This window comes from Myotis daubentonii, chromosome 8, assembly GCF_963259705.1.
Source record: "Myotis daubentonii chromosome 8, mMyoDau2.1, whole genome shotgun sequence".
Classification (NCBI taxonomy): Eukaryota; Metazoa; Chordata; class Mammalia; order Chiroptera; family Vespertilionidae; genus Myotis; species Myotis daubentonii.
Window position 1 is genome coordinate 9,339,090 of NC_081847.1, and position 19,395 is coordinate 9,358,484.

At 45.4% G+C, this 19,395-nt stretch overlaps 1 protein-coding gene across 1 annotated transcript in view; it reads right to left on the reverse strand.

Moving 5' to 3' along the window:
- DOK5 (docking protein 5) overlaps positions 1-19,395 on the reverse strand; it is a 136,013-nt gene that overhangs the window by 62,754 nt on the left and 53,864 nt on the right. The window contains exon 2 of the mRNA XM_059705256.1: positions 4,992-5,099. Coding sequence (XP_059561239.1) covers positions 4,992-5,099 — 108 coding nt within the window. The remainder of the gene's footprint in view (positions 1-4,991; positions 5,100-19,395) is intronic.

Consider the following 19,395-nt stretch of genomic DNA (forward strand, 5'->3'; position numbering starts at 1 on the left):
CCGCTTTGTAACAGTCTGACAGCTTCTCGAAAAAGTAGGCATGGAACCACCGTATGACCCAGCAGTTTCACTCTTGGGATTTTATCCCAGAGAAATAAAAATTTACATTCATTCAACAATATGTACACGAATGCTCACAGCAGCTTTATCCATCATAATAATAAAAACCAAAGTACTGGGAGTCATTGAGAGAAGAGGCGATGCTGTATTTCAAGATTTTGAAAAGATGGAGAGCTACATCAGAAGAGGACGTGCTTTAGAGGAGGGAGAAACGCGTAAAAAAGAACGAGTCACTGGGAAAGATAAGCCGGCAGAATTCTCCAGAAATGATGCCAGGACGTTGGCTCCCTGGGAGGAACCGGAATCCTACTTTTGCAGAAACAAGAGCAACATGTGAAGCCTGGGACCCGGGGCCGTGCCCTGGCCGCTAAGGAAGGACGGACCCAGGGAACCAGGAGCCTGAAAGGTCGGGTGGGCAGAACGACGAAGTAACCATGGCCCCGTCCCCGCAGTTAGAGGTTCCATTTCACAAAGCCATTCGCATTTAGCCTTCGATGTACAAGTGGGCCCTCTGATTTCGGTGGAGCGGGAAGACCCCTCCTATTTGCTGAAATAACAATGGGCCCAGAGGACTTTAGTAAACAAGGTGACCCCCAAAGCGGCACTCAAGACGGGGTTCCTTAGAGTGAGATGTGCTTGTTCCCCGGAATATGTGACTTCATAAAAATGATGGCTCCACAGGCAACCGCTTTTGGAAGCGCTGCCTTACGGTGGCTCTGCTCTCCTAACGGCAGGACTCCCCGAGCCTCCATAACACCCCCCGCCCCGAGTCTCCATAATCTCCCGTGGGCCTGGCATCTCAGGAATGGGAAGGAAAAGCAGCCGTCCCCAACCGTGGCCACAGAACCTGGTCCTCCCGGAACTCGCCTCTGCCGCACCCTCCAGCACACAATTAGGGAAACGCTTATATTAGATAAATTTTTCGGTTTCATCCTCTGGTCCAAGGTGAACTGGATCCCACAGAGACGTGGGGAAGCTATGATATGACCTGCCTTGGGGGTCACGTTACACAGAAGCGAAGACGCTTGAAGGAGCAAAGGCAGGGTTAGAAAGCTGGGTCCCAAACCCGGCCCGGCAGACGCCCCACGCCACGTGCCTTGTTCTTCCTTCCACTCAGACCCCTTCCCAATCGTCCCTCAGCACAAAAAGTAAACTACACAGGGAAACGCTCAGCCCCTTCGGGTGAGAGTGAGCGACTCTGATTTCCGGAGGGAAAACAGTGGACTTGTGTCTAACGGGAGGAACTCTATTTAAAGCCACTGGCGCCTTCCCACGGTTGCAATTACACTTCATCAAACTCACAGCCTCTCTGACAGCCGAGTGCTGGCGGGCGCTTCGGGACGAGGTAAAGGAACGGAAAATGAACTGCTCTGTATGTGCATTATTCATATATTTACTTTCTCATTTTCGCACGAGAGCACCGTTAGCTACATGTGCAGTGAGGAAGCCACCAACTTTTAAAAGTCTACCGCCAATCTCTTGTTTTTAAACTTCTAAGAAGGCTCCTGTGCAAAACTGGCATTTTTTCCTTAGTAATACCTTTTAAAGGGACACGACAGCAGCACCGTGTTCTCAGAAAGGCTACCGATTTCCTAGAGGAAAGGTATGCCTGCCTAGGTCCCACCGCCCCTGCACTGACCAAATAGCAGAATGCACGAGCCCTCATTTCTCTTGGCAATGGCCTCATTTAGAGCCACATGAACTCTGAAATCTGGTCACGGTATGCTACGTATAACCCCCAGCCTGTCATTATCAAGATTCATAAATTACACAGCATTTAGATTTTAAAAAATGCATATCTCACAGTCACTTCAGCGTTTTTATGCCCCTGAGAGATTAATACTGAATGTATCAGATCTGAAAGAACAGGAAGGAAGAATCGGCGGCAGGAACTCATCCAGGGCTTGGAGGCTTGATGTAGATAATTCTTCCCTCTAATGCTTTGAACTCTGGTTAATGGTTATTAGAGATGAAAGGGAATTGGCTTACCATGTTCCTCGCAGATTTACATATTAAAGTCCAAAGCCAGCAGGTAGAAGTCTGAAATAGGGCAAGCTTGTCCTCAATCTCCCCTTGCTTGTTCCACATTCAAAGGGGAACTACCAGTCCACTTCGGTCTTCCCTTTGAGTCTGTCCCCAGACAACTTCCCAATCCTGGCTTCCTCACCCCTGTCATCACTCATCCCATTTCCTCCAGATCAAAATTCCTGCTCCTGGCTTCACATGTCTTAAGTACAGATTTTTTTTTTTTCTGGAAAGTGAACTAAAGTTTAACACAAAGGCATCTATTGTATTCCATGAGTTGACAATGCTCACTGCTTCCCAACCAATGCTGTTCAAAGTGCCCACTGTGTGTTAGGCTCTGCTAACTAATAGAGAACCACACCTAACCCCACCCCCAAAAATCTCTATCCTTGTGGACCTTACTTTAGGTTGGTCCAGTGGTGAAGACAATAAGAAACAACCAAGTACTGAGTACATATGTAGTGATAAGTGCTCAAGAGAAGAGTAAAGTGAGATGGGGGGAAGGGGTCAAAGGATCCCAATTTAAATCATGGAGTCAAGAAATGGCTTCACTTTGAGAAAATGTAAGCAATGACCTGAGCAAAGTAAGGCAATGAGCTCGGTGGATATTTGTGAGGACAGTATTCCTAGGAAAGGGAAAATCAAGTTCAAAGGCAGGACTGTGGTTGGCCCACCCCAGGGAAAGCAAGGGGCCCAGTGTGCCCAGAGCCGAGGAAAGTGGGATTGGGGAAGCTGAACCGATGAGGTTAAATAGGCCACAGGGAGTCAGATTGTGAGTGTGAGTCCACTAGAAGGACTCGGTGAGGGTGTGGAGCTGGGTATTATGATGTGATTGCCGTATGTTTCTAACAGACTCTAGAGTAGCCGTGGGCAAACTGCGGCCCGTTCGGCTGTTCTATCCGGCCCGCGGAGCCGAAAGAGCGGAGGGTTCTCTTGCTCTCCCCTCCGCTCCTTCACCAGCAGCAGTGTTAACCTGGCAATGTCGGGAAACACGGCCGCAGCTCCTTCTTCTGAGTCCAGTTTAAGAACCCATTGTGGCCCTTGAGTCAAAAAGTTTGCCCACCCCTGCTCTAGAGGCTGGGAATTAGGCAGCCCAGGGGCTGGGACCACTGCAGTAGCAACAGGGAGTGTGAGGAGTGTTTGGAGTCACTATGCATATTGACCACAGAGCCAGCACCACATGCTGGTGGGGTAGGTTGGGGAGGTTTCTCTGCAGTATTCCTTGCTTGTCCTCTTTCTTTTCTTAGGCACATGTAGGTCTGCAAGCAAAGCAGAGCCCATTTATTTTTCTACATCATGGAAGGCAGGTAGAGGGGACTGTGAAGACTCAGGTGTTTCCAGATGTATTTAGGACTCAACAAAAACAAGGAAGGACTGACGGACATCAGGGACCAGACAGAACAAGAGTCTGCTGGTATCTTAGTCTGCTCAGGCTGCTATGACAAATTACCATAGTAATTTACTGTATAGACCAAATTGTCAACATGGGCCCTTAATCATATGTTATGAAGTTGCCACTTTAGGAGAATTTGCATGAAAAGAAAGATTATTCACTTTCCCTCATAGCTAGATTCCCATGCTGATGGATCTACTGGTTTCACATAACGTTTTAGATGGCAAGCAGCCCCCTGGTAATTTCTCACCAAATAAGAATAAGAGTTTTCAATATGGAAAACCAACACAACTAAAATGTTCTATCATAAACATAAGCATGGTTCCTCCATAGTCAGAAGAGTAGTATTTCCCAGCATGGGAATAATCAGAGCCTTGGGGAAAAGAAGCAATCCCATGTGCTTTTACATTTTCACGGAAAGGGAAGATACATAGGCTGCCTGATAACAGGGACTATGAAAAATATCACCATGTGGAGGGAAAGAGGTGCTTAATTTGTGAATCTAATTAGTAAATATACCTTGAATTACCTTAAATTTCTACTCCTGAATGAAGCATTTTAACATACAATTAATTATTATTTTTAGTAAGGAAGTCTCACTACTACTGCTAGGAAAACTGGACGTCTAAATTAAATTTAGTCATCAAACTTAAAGAAATAAATGAATGGGCAGGACTTCCTCCTCCTCTACCTATCACCTGTTTTCTAGCCTCCCAGCCCCAAATGCTACTCAGAAGCCACTGCTCCACCCTGTTGAAAAAAAAAACCTCTCGCCAAATCTCAGGACCATTGCTTAGAAGGGAGGGGGTAATTCAAGTCTGAATCCTATCAGTGTGTACGTAGAGGTGTTCTCTGGAGACTTTGAGTCTTTGCCTGATCTAATTAGTTAGAAACAGTGTTTGACACTGTCCTGCACTAGAGTTTGAGAGGCATAGAGGATCTACCTGGTACATAGTCACAAACCCAAACAGATAGCCAAAATGAGGAGACAAAGAAAAAACACCCAAATGAAAGAACAAGAGAATTCTCCAGAAAAAGAGATAAATGAAGCAGAGATAAGAAATTTACCTGTAACAGAGTTCAGAGTATGATGTTAAAGATGATCAACAGCATGAAAAAAAGATATAATAACTATGAAAAAAGAACAGTTGGAAATAAAGAATGACATAACACTAATAAACAACACATTGGAAGAAATACACTGCAGATTAGGAGAAACTGAGGATCGTGTATGAGGGTCTATTCTGTATCAGGCACTGGGCTACATTCCATGCGATCCAATCCTTACTCTCAATGCTCTGTTGTTGGAAGTGGGGTCTACTACGCAAGTTGAAAATTTACAAAACAACATGGGATTGGAAAACAACAAGTCTTTTAAACAATTAGCAAGTAGATATTACTTTAGAGATGCTTTGTGCTTGGTCAAATAATCAGGAGAGATTTTCAGAGTCAATGAACTTGAGTTACCTACTTGTGAACAGATGAACTGGAAAGCCAGAACAATCGATCTTACCTTATGGTAACACCTAAAATACGCAGCGCGTTCATCAGAAAATTTCTCCAGTCTCTTGGGGCCTTTGCTGGAGGCCTTCTTGAATACTAACCAGCATCGCTGATAAATCTGGAAGAAAATACAGAGGCTGGATTCAGCAACACCACAGACTCAGGTATGATGTAATGACATTTGCATTTAAAGGTTTCCTTGTTGATGTTTTCACCTGTGAAATGACCAGAATCCATAAAAGCGATATTACACTGGAAAATAAAATTAAAAAAAAAAAATGTTTCCACAATGGGCGCATTATGTCATTCTGACAATTACTGGAATCAAAAGAAAAGAAGTATTCAAAGGCGAATTTATTCATGTTTTGATAACAGTATCAGTAGAAATATTTAGCAAAAAGTCCCAGAGATAAAAATCTCAACCATTTCAAATAATACAGGCATTCACAGCACATGCTCTAATTTCAAATGCAATCAGATATGGGAATCATGGGTCCAATACAGCTTAAAGACCTCATTGGTAGTCAAAAAAGAGAGAGCCTCTCAAATATCCAGAGGTATCATAAAACAATATAGTAATTAAAATAAATTCTTTTGGCTTTTACCTTGAACAATCATTGGCCTAACAATGGCTATAACATGGAGACAAAAGTGGAAAAGTAACTCAATGGAGAAAGGTAGTCTTTTACACAAATAGTATTAGAATAATTGACCATCCATAGGGGAAAACAAATACATTAATTTAAAACACCTATCTTATACAAAAAAATTAACTCAAAGTGGACTTAAATATGAACCAAAACTATAAAACTTTTAGGGAAAGAAAGAAGAAAATGTTTGGGATTATGGTCTGGACAAAGAGTTCTTGGACTTCATATCAAAAGCACAATCCATAAAAGAAAAACTTGCCCAGTGGAGCCTGATCAAAACAGAAGACTTGTGCTCTGTGGAAAGCCCTGCCAAGCAGATGAAAAGACAAGCTACAGACCGGGAGAAAGCATCTGCAAACCACGTATCTGACCAAGGACTGTAACCTACAGTACAGAAGGAGCTCACAAATCTCCACAGTAAAGAAACTCCAGCCCAGTCAGCTTGGCTCAGTGGATGAGCATCTATGAATCAGGAGGTCAGGGTTTGATTCCCAGTCAGGGCACATGCCCTGGTTGCGGGCTTCATCCCCAGTAGGGGGCGAGCAGGAGGCAAATGATCAATGGTTCTCTCTCATCATTGATGTTTCTCTCTCTCTCTCTGAAATCTCTCTCTCTCTCTCTCTCTCTCTCTCTCTCTCTCTCTCTATATATATATATATATATATATATATATATATATACTTGTTTTGTGTTTTTTTTTAAATATATTTTATTGATTTTTTACAGAGAGGAAGGGAGAGAGATAGAGAGTTAGAAACATCGATGAGAGAGAAACATCGATCAGCTGCCTCCTGCACATCTCCTACTGGGGATATGCCCGCAACCCAGGTACATGCCCTTGACCGGAATTGAACCTGGGACCTTTCAGTCTGCAGGCCGACGCTCTATCCACTGAGCCAAACCGGTTTCGGCTTGTGTTTTTTTTTTTTAAAGAAACACTCCAATTACAAAATGGACCAAAAAGAAGGCATGAACAGATATTTCACCAAAGAGGAGACACAGCTGATTGAGTAGCTCATGAAAAAACATTCCACATCATTAGCCATCAAGGAAATGTTAATTAAAATCACAATGACATAGCAATATACCCCAATCAGACTGGCTAAAATAAATAACAGTAATAATAATAATACCACCACCACCAAATGCTGACAGGGGTGCAGAGAAATTGGATCACTCATATGTTGCTGGTGGACATGTAAACTGTGACAGCCACTCTGAAACACAGCTTGGCTGTTTCTTTAAAAAGCTAACGAAGCAATATACGACCAGCAGTAGCACTCTTAGGAATCAATCCCAGAGAAACGCAAACTCCCCACAAATCTGAGCAGGAATGTTCTTGGATGCTTTATTTCTATCCATGCAAAACTGGAAGCAACACACATACCCTTCAATGGGTAAATGGTTTATATCCATATCATGCAGTATTATCTATATATATATGTAAAAAACTGGAACGCTGAACAACCAGTCACTATGATGCCCACTGCAGCTAGTAAACCACCAGATCAGAGGTGGGGCTGGCGGGCCAACCTCCCGAGGCCCCTTCCCCTGGCCAGCCGCACCCACAATGGGCTCCAACCACCCCATCATCCCGCAGCCCCTCCCCCCATCCAGTTCTGCCTCCAATCAGCGCCCCCCCCCCCCAATCAGGGGTGGGGCTGGCTGGTCAACCTCCCACAGGCCCTCCCCCAGCCGCTGACCCCCGATCGCTCCCCCCACCACATTCAGGGGTGGGGCCAGCTGGCCCACCGCCCACAGCCCCTCCCCACAGCTGGCCCTGCCCTCAATTGGCCCCCCCACCCAATCAGGGGCTGGGCTCAGGGCCAATCACTGTGGCCCCTCCCCCCAGCCAGCCTGGCCTGATGGAGCCCTGACTGGGATGGGCCGGCCGGCCACTCTCCCACCATCTCCTCCTCCCGACAGGCCTGGCCCTGATCCGCCCCGATTGGGGCCAGGCTGGCCAGATGCCAACTGTGCACGAATTTGTGGACTGGGCTTCTAGTCTTATATATATAAAACCCTAATATGCAAATAGACCGAGCTGGGGTCGGTCAAAAAACACTCAAAAAAAACACTCAAAAAATTTTAGGTGAAAAAATGTGGAGAAATTTAATCAGGATCTTAAAATTAGAGCCTAAGCCAGTGATGGCGAACCTTTTGAGCTTGGCATGTCAGCATTTTAAAAAACCCTAACTTAACTCTGGTGCCGTGTCACATATAGAATTTTTTTGATATTTGCAACCATAGTAAAACAAAGACTTATATTTTTGATATTTATTTTATATATTTAAATGCCATTTAACAAAGAAAAATCAACCCCAAAAATGAGTTCGCATGTCAGAGGTTCGCCATCACTGGCCTAAGCTAATGACAGCCATCTACACTCTTCACCAGTCCTACTTGTCCTGCTGTCAGACCACAGTCCCATTAGCCACTAGACCAGCGGTTCTCAACCTGTGGGTCATGACCCCTTTCACAGGGGTCGCCTAAGACTATCCTGCATATCAGGTATTTACATTAAGATTCATAACAATAGCAACATTACAGTTATGAAGTAGCAACGAAAATGATTTTATGGTTGGGTCACAACATGAGGAATTGTATTTAAAGGGCCAGAAGGTTGAGAACCACTGCACTAGACCAAGTAACTTCAAGAAGTCAAGTTGCAAGAACCATGGGTAAGAGTTCAATCACCCCTTTTTGGATGAAGACTCAACCAGGAAAATGAACATTCTCAGTACTGTGGTTGGCAAAAAGAAGTCCTACCAACATCTTGCTTATGTCTGAATAACAGGCTCCCTTAAAATCTGACAACCACAGGACTGCAATTACAGTGGGAATGACTGTCACTCTGTTCAAATAAAAGGAGTGGAAAATGGGTTTTTCACTGTCATTCTATTATTGGCAACTACTTTCTTTTGTACACGCCCCAGAAAATGTGTTAGAAACCGAGCACGCTAAAGGTATACGAAAAATATGCCACTACTGAAAAAAAATTATTGTCACTGAGTTAGGTAGCTTAAGTTTGCTAATTATGCCTCAATTTTTAGACCCACTCTTGAATGATAGCATTTCTAACCTTTTTGATTGTTGTTCATTTTCTCTACAATTGAACCAGTTATTTTCCTGGCTTATGCCCAAAGGCTGTTGAGTGCAAGCTGACAATTCCTGAATTTCAGTATGTTGAATGATTTCCATCCACACTTCTGTATTAAGTTTAGGGGATTTTTGTTTCTCTTTTTGGTTGGTGTTTCTTTTGTTGTTTTTTTTAAGTAGTGGGGGCAAATTGCCATGTTATAATACAATAACTGCAAATGTACGATCATACACATTCACATGCAACATTGCTTGTACCCACTGGCCAGGAGGTAAAGATGGAGTAGATGAAAACATTAGTTCATCAGAAGATAAAGCAAACCAAAACTTGGGTTATGAGAAGGCAGTTCAAAACATACAAACACATCGTACAAAACTCGACACTGCAAAGTTCAGAGGGAAGACCACTGCCAAGGCATCCCTCTATCCTGTCATACCTCATACGTCAGCGACTCTCGGACTTGGCCCCACATCGCTCAAGGTAACTGCAAAATGTGCATCATCCTAGAGATGAGCCAAGCCTACTGAATCACAGCCTCCTGGGGTGAAGCCAGGCACAGTGGCTCTTGAACTCATTCTACAAGTGTGCTGTTTGTAATTTGCAAGCCCATCCATAAATATTCATAAAGACTTTCAGACAATACCGCGCTTCCCTCTGGGACTGCCCACACAGAGCTCCGCAACCCAAGAACACTCCAGAACGAGGGCCCCTGGGTGTGCTTCCCCACAAGTGGCCCCAGGAGCAGGTGAGGGGCAGCTTGAGTTTGAGGGAGGCCTTGACAGTGAAACGTTAATCTGTTCAGTAGAGTCAACTCCCGGTTTCACCTGCCATGCACTTTCTGTCCTAAGAACACGAGAAAAGCCACGCAGGACCAAAGGATTAAAAACGTATCCTGATGTGGGCTATAAAACTGAAACTCAGAGACACAGACAGACAACAGTGTGGTGGTTACCAAAGGGAAGGGGGGTGGTTAGTAAAGGATAAAGGGGGTCAAACAGACGGTGATGGAGATGACTTAACTCTGGGTGGTGGGCGCACAATGCAATATACAGGTCTGTGGACTCAAAATGTACACTCGAAACTTATATGACCCTATTAATCAATGTCATCCCATTAAGTTTAATTTTTTAAAAAAACCTAAATATGTCAATATTGTTTAGAGAAAAATGAAACAGGACACGGGATTCAGTGAACATGATAACACATGGAGAGGAGACGGTTAATGCTGACATTGTTAAAAAATTAAAAGGGTGAGAATCTGACAATAATGCCATTCACTTAATTGTTCAGCACAGGACTTTTTCTTAAAATTCATTCATTTAATCATCCCCTTCCTATTTTAAACAACATATGATTTGCAATTAACAATTTCCTTTTAAAAGAGTTTTTAACTAAAATTTTTAAATCCTAGACAATAGGAAAGAGCAGTGTCGCTGGCCACAAAGAGCAGGTGACCCTATCAATAAATACACTGCTAGAGAATTTGATGATCATAGTTTTCATGCTGAGAAATCCCACCTCCTCCTATGCACCAGGATTTCTCAGTCTTGGCACTGTTGACATTTTAGGCAACACAGTTTTGTGTACTGGGGGGCTGTCCTGTGCACTGTGGGGTGTAGGATGCTTCCTAGCTCATGGCCTCTACCCCAAATGCCAGGAACAAGCTCCCCAACTTCACTGACAACCAAAACTGTCTGCAGACGCTGCCAAACGTCCCCCACGGGCGAACCCCTGCTGAAGGTGAATGCACCGTTAGGGACCGCTGAGGCTGCGCCATCCAAGAACATGCGGCTTTTTTTTTTTTAATATATTTTTTATTGATATTTTACAGAGAGGAAGGGAGAGAGATAGAGAGTTAGAAACATCGATGAGAGAGAAACATCGATCAGCTGCCTCCTGCACATCTCCCACCGGGGACATGCCCGCAACCCAGGTACATGCCCTTGACCGGAATCGAACCTGGGACCTTTCAGTCCGCAAGAAAACGCTCTATCCACTGAGCCAAACCGGTTTCGGCTGAACATGCGGCTTTTATGAAGATCTTCTAAGGCCCAGATTCGGATAAGCCCTTCCACACAAGCCTTGGGGAAGCTGAGACAGACAAGCTCATCACCCAGTCCTGACGTCCTGGTGGGTAATGCCAGATTTAGTGCTTACGTGAAAATGTGCCTATGGCTCTGGCTGGTTTGGCTCCATGGATAGAGTGTCCGCCTGGGGACTGAAGGGTCCCAGGTTTGATTCTGAGATTCCAATCAAGGGCACGTACCAGTTGTGGCTGGGCTCTGGTCAGGGGCGCATATGGGAGGCAATCAATTAATGTGTCTCTCTCAGGTCGATGTTTCTCTCTGTCTCTTCCCCTCCTTTCCACTCTTTCTAAAAATCAATGGAAAAATATCCTCAGATGAGGATTAACAACAACAACAAAAAAATGCTCCTTAGGAATGTATTCTATTGCTGCTGGTGGTGGTTTTATTATACCTCTTTTTTTTTTTAGCCTTAAATTGTCACCAATCCTTAAATGATTCAACTATTTTTTCACTCTTTCCTTTCTTTAAAGCTTGATATCCTGAATACTTGCTTAGCTTGATTTCAAATGCCTGACATTTTTATTAGCTGCTTTTCCTCACAAAGAATATTCTGGTAAATTCACCAAGATTTCCAGTGCCAAGAAGCAGCTGGAATCATTGAGAATTTGTTCAGGCTGCTAATTTTATGAGCAGTGTGCCCCAATATGAACAACAGTCACAAATTAAACTTCCAAAGGGTGCATGAGTATGAAGGCCACAGGAAGCAAGTTTTAATCACAAAACTCTTGCTGAAAGAAAATTACATTCTGTCTCCTCATCAGCTCAAGAAAAGAGGAGAGCTAGGTAAGATGTGACCATTTAGGTCTTTCCATCTTTTCTGTAAAGAGCCAGATACTAAATATTTTATCTTTGATGACACTGGTCTTTGTTGCAACTACCAAGCTTATGAAAGCAGCTATAGAATACATGTGCATGTGAATGCTGTCCATTCTATCTTCTAATCAAACCATTTAAAAATCTGGCACCAGGCCAGAGGTGGGCCATGGGACACAATTTACCAACCTGTGGTCCAAAGTCTTAAGTCTCAACATTTAAACTCGGGTCACCTTTTGATGAGCATAAAAATCAGTGTGACATGCCCCACAGAAGGGGGTGGGGGGAGGAGAGGAGTGAAGAGGAAGAACTGTGCCCCGGTGAAAATCCCACATCTTCCCACAAGTTGTACTTCAATAAAATGATATTAAAATGTTGGCCCTGGCCGGTTTTTCTCAGTGGTTAAACTTGGGCAAACTACGGCCCGTTCGGCTGTTCTATCCGGCCCGCGGAGCCAAAAGAGCAGAGGGTTCTCTTGCTCTCCCCTCCGCTCCCTCACCAGCAGCAGTGTTAACATGGCAACGTCAGGAAGGCCGCAGCTCCTTCTTCTGAGTCCAGTTTAAGAACCCATTGTGGCCCTCGAGTCAAAAAGTTTGCCCACCCCTGTGTTAGAGAGTCAGTCGGAGGACCGTAGGGTCAAGGGTTTAATTCCAGATCAAAGGCAAGTTCCATCCCCTGCCCCAGTCAGGGTGCGTGTGGGAGGCAACCAGTTGTGTCGCTCTCACATGGATGGATATTTCTCTCTCTCCCCCTCCTCCCTCCCTTCCACTCTCAGATCAATGGAAATCATATCCTCGGGTGAGGATTTAAAATATTGTTGGCCCTGTAGCCCCTCCACCGCATTTCTGCCCCACCCCCACCCCCGTCCCCACTGCGGGAATCGCTGCTCCACCCCAATGCCCAGGCTTTCCTGAGGAGCTCGTGCACCTGCAGACATCAGCGTCCCACCTGTGCCCTTGGATATAATTAGCTTTTTAGAGCTGTCTTACTCTCCAAAGTCATGGTGTGCTTGGAAGAAAAGGGAGCTTGGGACTGTTTCCATTTGGTCGGCATCCCCTATCTCTACCCAGAAAGTAAGAGCATTCTCCCCGACTCCAAAGATACATCCTCAGCCACATACTAGTAACACTGTGAGCCTCACTTCTCAGGCCCTCCCTCCCTTTCACCTACTCTCTAAACACCTTAATACTTGCCTCCAGGCTGTGAGTATCCTGCCTCAGCTGGGCAGGAGGAATGCTGAGCCTGTGCGGTGCCTTAGGCCATTAACCCTTCCAACAACCCTAGGGGGCAGGCGCCATTATCCCCGCTTTCCAATGAGCCACAGGGGGGTTGTTCGCCAAGCATGACTCAAGGGCACGAAGCCGGGAATGAGCCAGGTCTCCAACCTCGGGCTGCCTGGCTCTGGGGAGCAAGCTCTTACCCATCACCCCAGGATTTTCCCAGAAAACTGGACTCCTAGGGATGCGCCCCGGTATGCTGAGGACAGAGCCGTCTGTGAGAGTTTTATTTTCATGCTTAACACAATCTAAAAGGAGACGTTTCGCTGTAACCATATGCTCTTTCATCTGGACGCCGGCTTACAGCCGAGCACTTCAGAGTGACATTTCCATTTGCGAGTTCGGTTCCCTGGCACCGCGCGCCCACTGCACGGGAGGGCTTAGTGGAGGATTTCTGAAAGTGGCGTCTGAAGAGCTCATCCAGGGCTCCAGGGCGTCTTAGCAATCTGCAAGGAGTGTCTGTGCTTAAAATAGTTGCACACTCTCTGTCCTTAAGTGAGGAAGCACTCAGTATCCTTCCCTCAGGCCCAGAAACCCAATCGTGCTCAGTGTTTCTAGCGACCTGGGAAGATATCTCCTGCAGCTTAGTTTTGCTGGGCCTGCCCCCCGGCCCTGCAGCCTCTCGTTCTTACTTGTTACGTTGCAGTTACATCTGGCTACCTGTCTGCCTGCGGGTGTGGACGGGCCACTCGCTGGGGCGGACCGGTCACTTCTCCAGACACCCAGCCCACCTGGCGCCCAGCGCCTGGCCAGAGCTCCAGCGCCTCCCAGAGCCGTGGGTTCCTCTGTTACTTTGAGACCCAACACCACAGCCAGGGCGCTGCATGCGGATGGCTGGAAGTAAAGAGCAGGAGACTCTAACAGGAGAGAAACGGGAGATAAACATAAGCCCAGAAGCTAGTTTCCCTCCGTCTGCCACCGTCTGCACACGCCTCCCTTCACAATGTCAGAATGTGCCCTGGTTGGTCTCGGAGACGGAGAGGTTCTAACTTTCTGTTCCTAAGAGTGACTGTCATTGTGGGGTTTTAGAAGGCGACAGGTGGAGAATAGGAAAGGAGGAGACCTTGGGCATCCTTGAGTCGTAACTTGTCGGCTGCTACCGACTGCACTTACCAAAATAACGAGCTGGTTCAGAATCTATATTTTATGAAGGAAAAAAAAAATCGTTTTAATGAGCCAACAACATGATTCCAGGCCCATCATTTACATAGTGTACCTTTCATTTGCAAGGAAAGAAATGCTAATTTGAGGAAGGGTTCACAGATAGGTAGCAAGGTGCATTTTAAACTCACTGCAGGTAAAAAAAAAAAAATTACCAGGAAAAAACAGGATAATTAATCATAAAATAAAATTTTCATAAAGAGGATTAAAAATCCGTAAAAGGCCCCACAGGCAATAAAGTGGCTATGTCAGTCTTTTGCTGATGGTGAAGTAAATTAGGACAACCTTTCCTGAGGCAGAATTATGTCTACCCTTTGACCTGGAAATATTAATTCTTAGAAACTTGCCCCTGAGGAAATAATTAAGGAACTATGCAAACATATGGGAATAGGGTTTTTCAGCATAAAAACTGGAAATACTCTAAATGTTCCAGGCAACTAGTTTAATTAATTCTGGCATACCTGTACACTGGAAATTGCCATCATTAAAAATGACATTGTAAAATAGTATTTATACCATAGAAAATACTACTGGTAAATTATCAAGCATAAAAAGTAGGCTGTCCCCGCTTTTAAATCAGTTTCTACTTCAATGTAAACTAGAGGTCCGGTGCAGGAAATTTGTGCACTGGTGGGGGGGCGGGGGGCGCGGGGTTCCTCAGTCTGGCCTATGCCCTCTCGCAGTCTGGGACCCCTCAGGGGATGTCTGCCTACCAACTTAGGCCCACTCCCGGGGATCAGGCCTAAGCCGGCAGACAGACATCCCTCTTGCAGACCAGGACCCCTTGCTCCTTACCACCCGCCTGCTCGCTGATCCTTAGCGCTGCTGTGGAGGCCAGAGAGGCTCCCACCATGGCCACTGTGCTCCCCAGCCGTGAGCCCAGTTTCTGGCTGAGCGGCGCTCCCCCTGTGGGAGCGCACTGACCACCAGGGAGCAGCTCCTGCATTAAGCATCTGCCCCCTGGTGGTCAGTGCACATCATAGCGGCTGGTCATTCTGGTCGTTCCGCCGTAACGGTCACTTAGGCTTTTATTATATAGATGCTCATTCAATAGATATGGCTCAGTTGCTCATACAAAGAGTGTAAGCTATATTCCATCCTTCCACACCGGCCCTCATTCACACATACACACACATGCAAACACACTTACGGGGGAAATCTATGCTTTGACTGGAAAACTATGCATTCTCTAGCACACACTGCCAGGTGATCTGCCTCTGGCTTGTAGGAGCTATTCTCAAGTCTAAATTGTTGATAATTCCTAAAAACGCAAAGTGATTCTAGTCCAGCCGTGGGCAAACTACGGCCCGCAGGCTGGATCCGGCCTGTTTGAAATGAATAAAACTAAAAAAAAAAAAAGACCGTACCCTTTTATGTAATGATGTTTACTTTGAATTTATATTAGTTCACACAAACACTCCATCCATGTTTTTGTTCTGGCCCTCCGGTCCAGTGTAAGAACCCATTGTGGCCCTCGAGTCAAAAAGTTTGCCCACCCCTGTTCTAGTCCATAAAGAAGCAATTCTGTTCCTTCCAGTAGAGGTTCTCTTGACACCCCTCCCCATGGAGCTCTCCTACCTCCTTTGGGCAGAATCTATGAGCGTGGGTCCCCCCAATTGCCCTTTGACCTGGTGATAGCGTTCTGCTTTTTTCTCTCATTTAACCAACGAGTTAAGCAGAATCTTTGACGTGTGCACTTTATATCTCTATGTCATGATTTTACCTGTTTTTGAAAATTCTCTTTTACCACATGCAACTATCCCCAAAGTCTGTGCTTTTTACCTTCTAGTTAAGCCGGAAGCATCCTTACTTCTTTGCTGGGGACTGGCACCCTAATCGGAGCCACCTCCTGACTTTCAGAGTGTCCTGCCTTCAGTCTATGTCCGTCAGCACACGCGGGATGATGTTTACAATCTGACCACATCAGTCCACCGTTTAAAACATTTCTGTGGCAACCTTTTGCCCTTAGGGTAAAATTAAAGCCACGAGAAGACATTCCAGAACCTGCAAGAACTTGCCCATCCCCACCGTCCTAGGCTTATTTTGCTGCTTTCTTCATTTATAAATACACAAGTATGCATTGGTTAGTAATGCTCAAACAAGGAATATGCTATTGTGCAAAATTCTCATGCAATCAGTATCTTTCAAGGACTGTTCTTGCTGTGTGAGGGCGAAACACAAGCACGTTTCCTCCCACCATGTAAGTTCCTCTAGCCAGGCTAACAGTCCAACAAACAGACACGGATCAACAGGAGAAAACCACATTTTCATGTGTGTATGGGGCATGCACATGAGCAGGAAAATTCCAAAGACAATGAGGCAACATTGGGAATATATGTCATTCTGGACAAAGGAAAGGAAGGGGGTGATGAGATTCAAAGGAAATGGGCATTTTACAGGTAGTTGGAGGAAAGCAGAACATATATGGCAGGCAAATGCTTGCCTCAATGGGTGATCCAGCCACCAGGCCCCTGCCTGGCGCCCTCCTGTCTGCCATCCTAAACTCAGGTCAGGCTAAAGGGAATAAGCTAAGATTTCTTTCCTGGAGCACATCTTTCCATCTGAATCTCTTAATCAAGAAAGGGAGAAGGTCAAAGATTCTTTCTGAGTTTTTTATTCCTTAGAAACCAGCTTAAGATCGGTATCTCAAAAGGCAGCTTGAGGGTTTGGGCCCACACCAACACACACAGAAGATCCTTCTCTGGCCGGAACGAAGCTGACCAGCATGGAGAGGGCCTTCACTAAATAGAAGTTACATATCCTTTCCTTTCTCTCTCCAATGCCCTCTGTTCACCAGGTCTACACGCCGGAGGAGGAGGGGAGAGGGACAGGACTATGTAAAGCAGCCCTAGCCTGTTTTGCTCAGTGGATAGAGCGTCAGCCAGCCGACTAAAGGGTCCCAGGTTTGATTCTGGCCAAGGGCACATGCCCGGGTTTTGGGCTTGATCTCCCCTAGGAAGGGGAAGTGCAGGAGGCAGTCAATCAGTGATCCTCTCTCATCATTGATGTTTCTATCTCTGTATCTCTCCCTTCCTCTCTGAAATCAATAAAAAAATATTTTTTTAAAAAAAGAGCTGCGAAAAGCAGTAATATAGAGTGTCCCCCAAAATGTATACACACTTTCACAGCTGATAACTCGATTTTCACTCCTTTTCAGGTTTAACTGATCTGGAATAATAGGGTGAAACCAGACTCCGCTTTGAACAAAGAAAACTTATTCAGTAGATGTTTTATGGCGATACATAAAAGATAAAGCTTGCGGTACAAACTGGCAACAGTTGATGAATTGAGGGCACACAAATACTGAACAAAATGATTCTTGATGTTCGAGATTCCATTGCTTCACGTTATCAGCAGTGCCTGGACCAGAATGGTCATCAGTTTGAAAAAAGGCATTGACAAAAAAGTATTCATTCCTATAGATTCTTTTAAATTTTGAAAATGAACTGTGTGTTAATAAACACTGACTTCATAATCATTCAAAGTGTGTATACATTTTTGGGGGGGACACCTGTATTTATTTAGTTAGTTACCATGTCTAACTAACTTTATGGAAAAAACAACACTCTAGAGAAATGCCAGAGACATTTAACCACTGGATGAGCGTTTTACTCAAACAGAAATTTGGGAGTTGATATTGCTCATTCATTCACTCAACATGTATTTCCTGGGTGCCTACATGTGCAGGCACTGTGAGGTACTAGGCTGTGGCTGTGGAAAAATGGGGAAAATCCACTACCTTCCCTAACCTTACAGACAATCAGTAAGTTATTAAGATACATATGCGGCCCTAACCGGTTTGGCTCAGTGGATAGAGCGTCGGCCTGTGGACTGAAGGTTCCCAGGTTCGATTCCGGTCAAGGGCATGTACCTGGGTTGTGGGCACATCCCTAGCAGGGGGTGTGCAGGAGGTAGCTGATCGGTGTTTCTCTCTCGTTGATGTTTCTAACTTTCTATCCCTCTCCCTTCCTCTCTGTAAAAAAATCAATAAAATATATTTTTTTAAAAATAAAAATAAAAAGATATACATGCTTGTGTGTGCGTGTGTGCATGTGTGTGTGTGCGTGTGTGTGTGTGTGTGTCTTAGAGTGCACAGATATTATATCTTATGCTGTTAATCACCATGAACAAAAATAAACCAAGGTAAGTGGGTAGAAATTCCAGCGGTGGGTATTTTGATGTTAAATGGGGTGATCAGGGAGGTCCTCAGAGTGAAGGTGGTGTCTGAGCAAAGGCCTGAAAGAGACGCAGAGAGGCGGGGGTAAGTGGGGTGAATATGTGGGGGAAGAGGGCTAGAGGCAAAAGAAACAACAAATGGGCCTTGAGATGGGAACATGACTGGCACATGAGAATGAACAGGAGGCAGCGAGTCCAGAGAATTCAGGAATAGTGGTGGTGTCTACGGCCATACCACCCTGAACGCGCCCGATCTCGTCTGATCTCGGAAGCTAAGCAGGGTCGGGCCTGGTTAGTACTTGGATGGGAGAAATAGTGGTGGTGACAGTGGGTCAGACTGGCCCTTCTGGGTCTTCTTGTAAGCACTTTGGCTTTTTCTCTGAATGACACGGGATGGGCGATGAAGAGTTTTTAATGGATGGAATATTGGGGTGGGGCAAAAGTAGGCTTACTAGTACAGTTGTTTGTATGGGAAATAATACAATAAGTAATACATAAAAATATAACAATAAACTGTGTTTTGCATGCTCATAGCTGTAAACCTACTTTTGCCCCACCCTGTATAATCCAGTTTCTGTTAAGTAGACGTGAGGAGCTAGAGGCAGATCAGGGTGTCTGGTTAGGGGGATGCTGCAATAATCCATGTGGGGATGATGGGTGGTGACTTGAGCCAGGTAGACATGGGGAAGGAGAGACGTGGGGAAGGGGAGATGTGGGCATAATCACATATACTTTAAAGGTGGAACCAATACCTTTATTGATGGGACTGGGTGTAGGGATGAGGCAAGGAAAGAGTCAAGCATGATTCCAAGACTTTAGCTCAAGGAAAGGAAGGTGTTTCCATAAACTGAGCAAGCCTGGAGGAGGACCAGGATTTGGGAAGGACAGTTCGAGGTCGGATATAATGAGTTTGCCATGCCTGTTAAACACCTATGTTTATATAAACACTAGAGGCCCGGTTCATGAAAATTCATGCACTGTGGAAGGAGGGTCCCTCAACCCAGCCTGTGCCCTCTCATAGTCCAGTACCCCTTGGGAGATGTCCACCTGCCAGGGGAGCGGGCCTAAGCTGTCAGTCAGACATCCTTCTGGCAGCCTGGGAGCCCTCGGAGGATGTCCAACTGCTGGCTTAGGTCCATCGGGGAGCAGG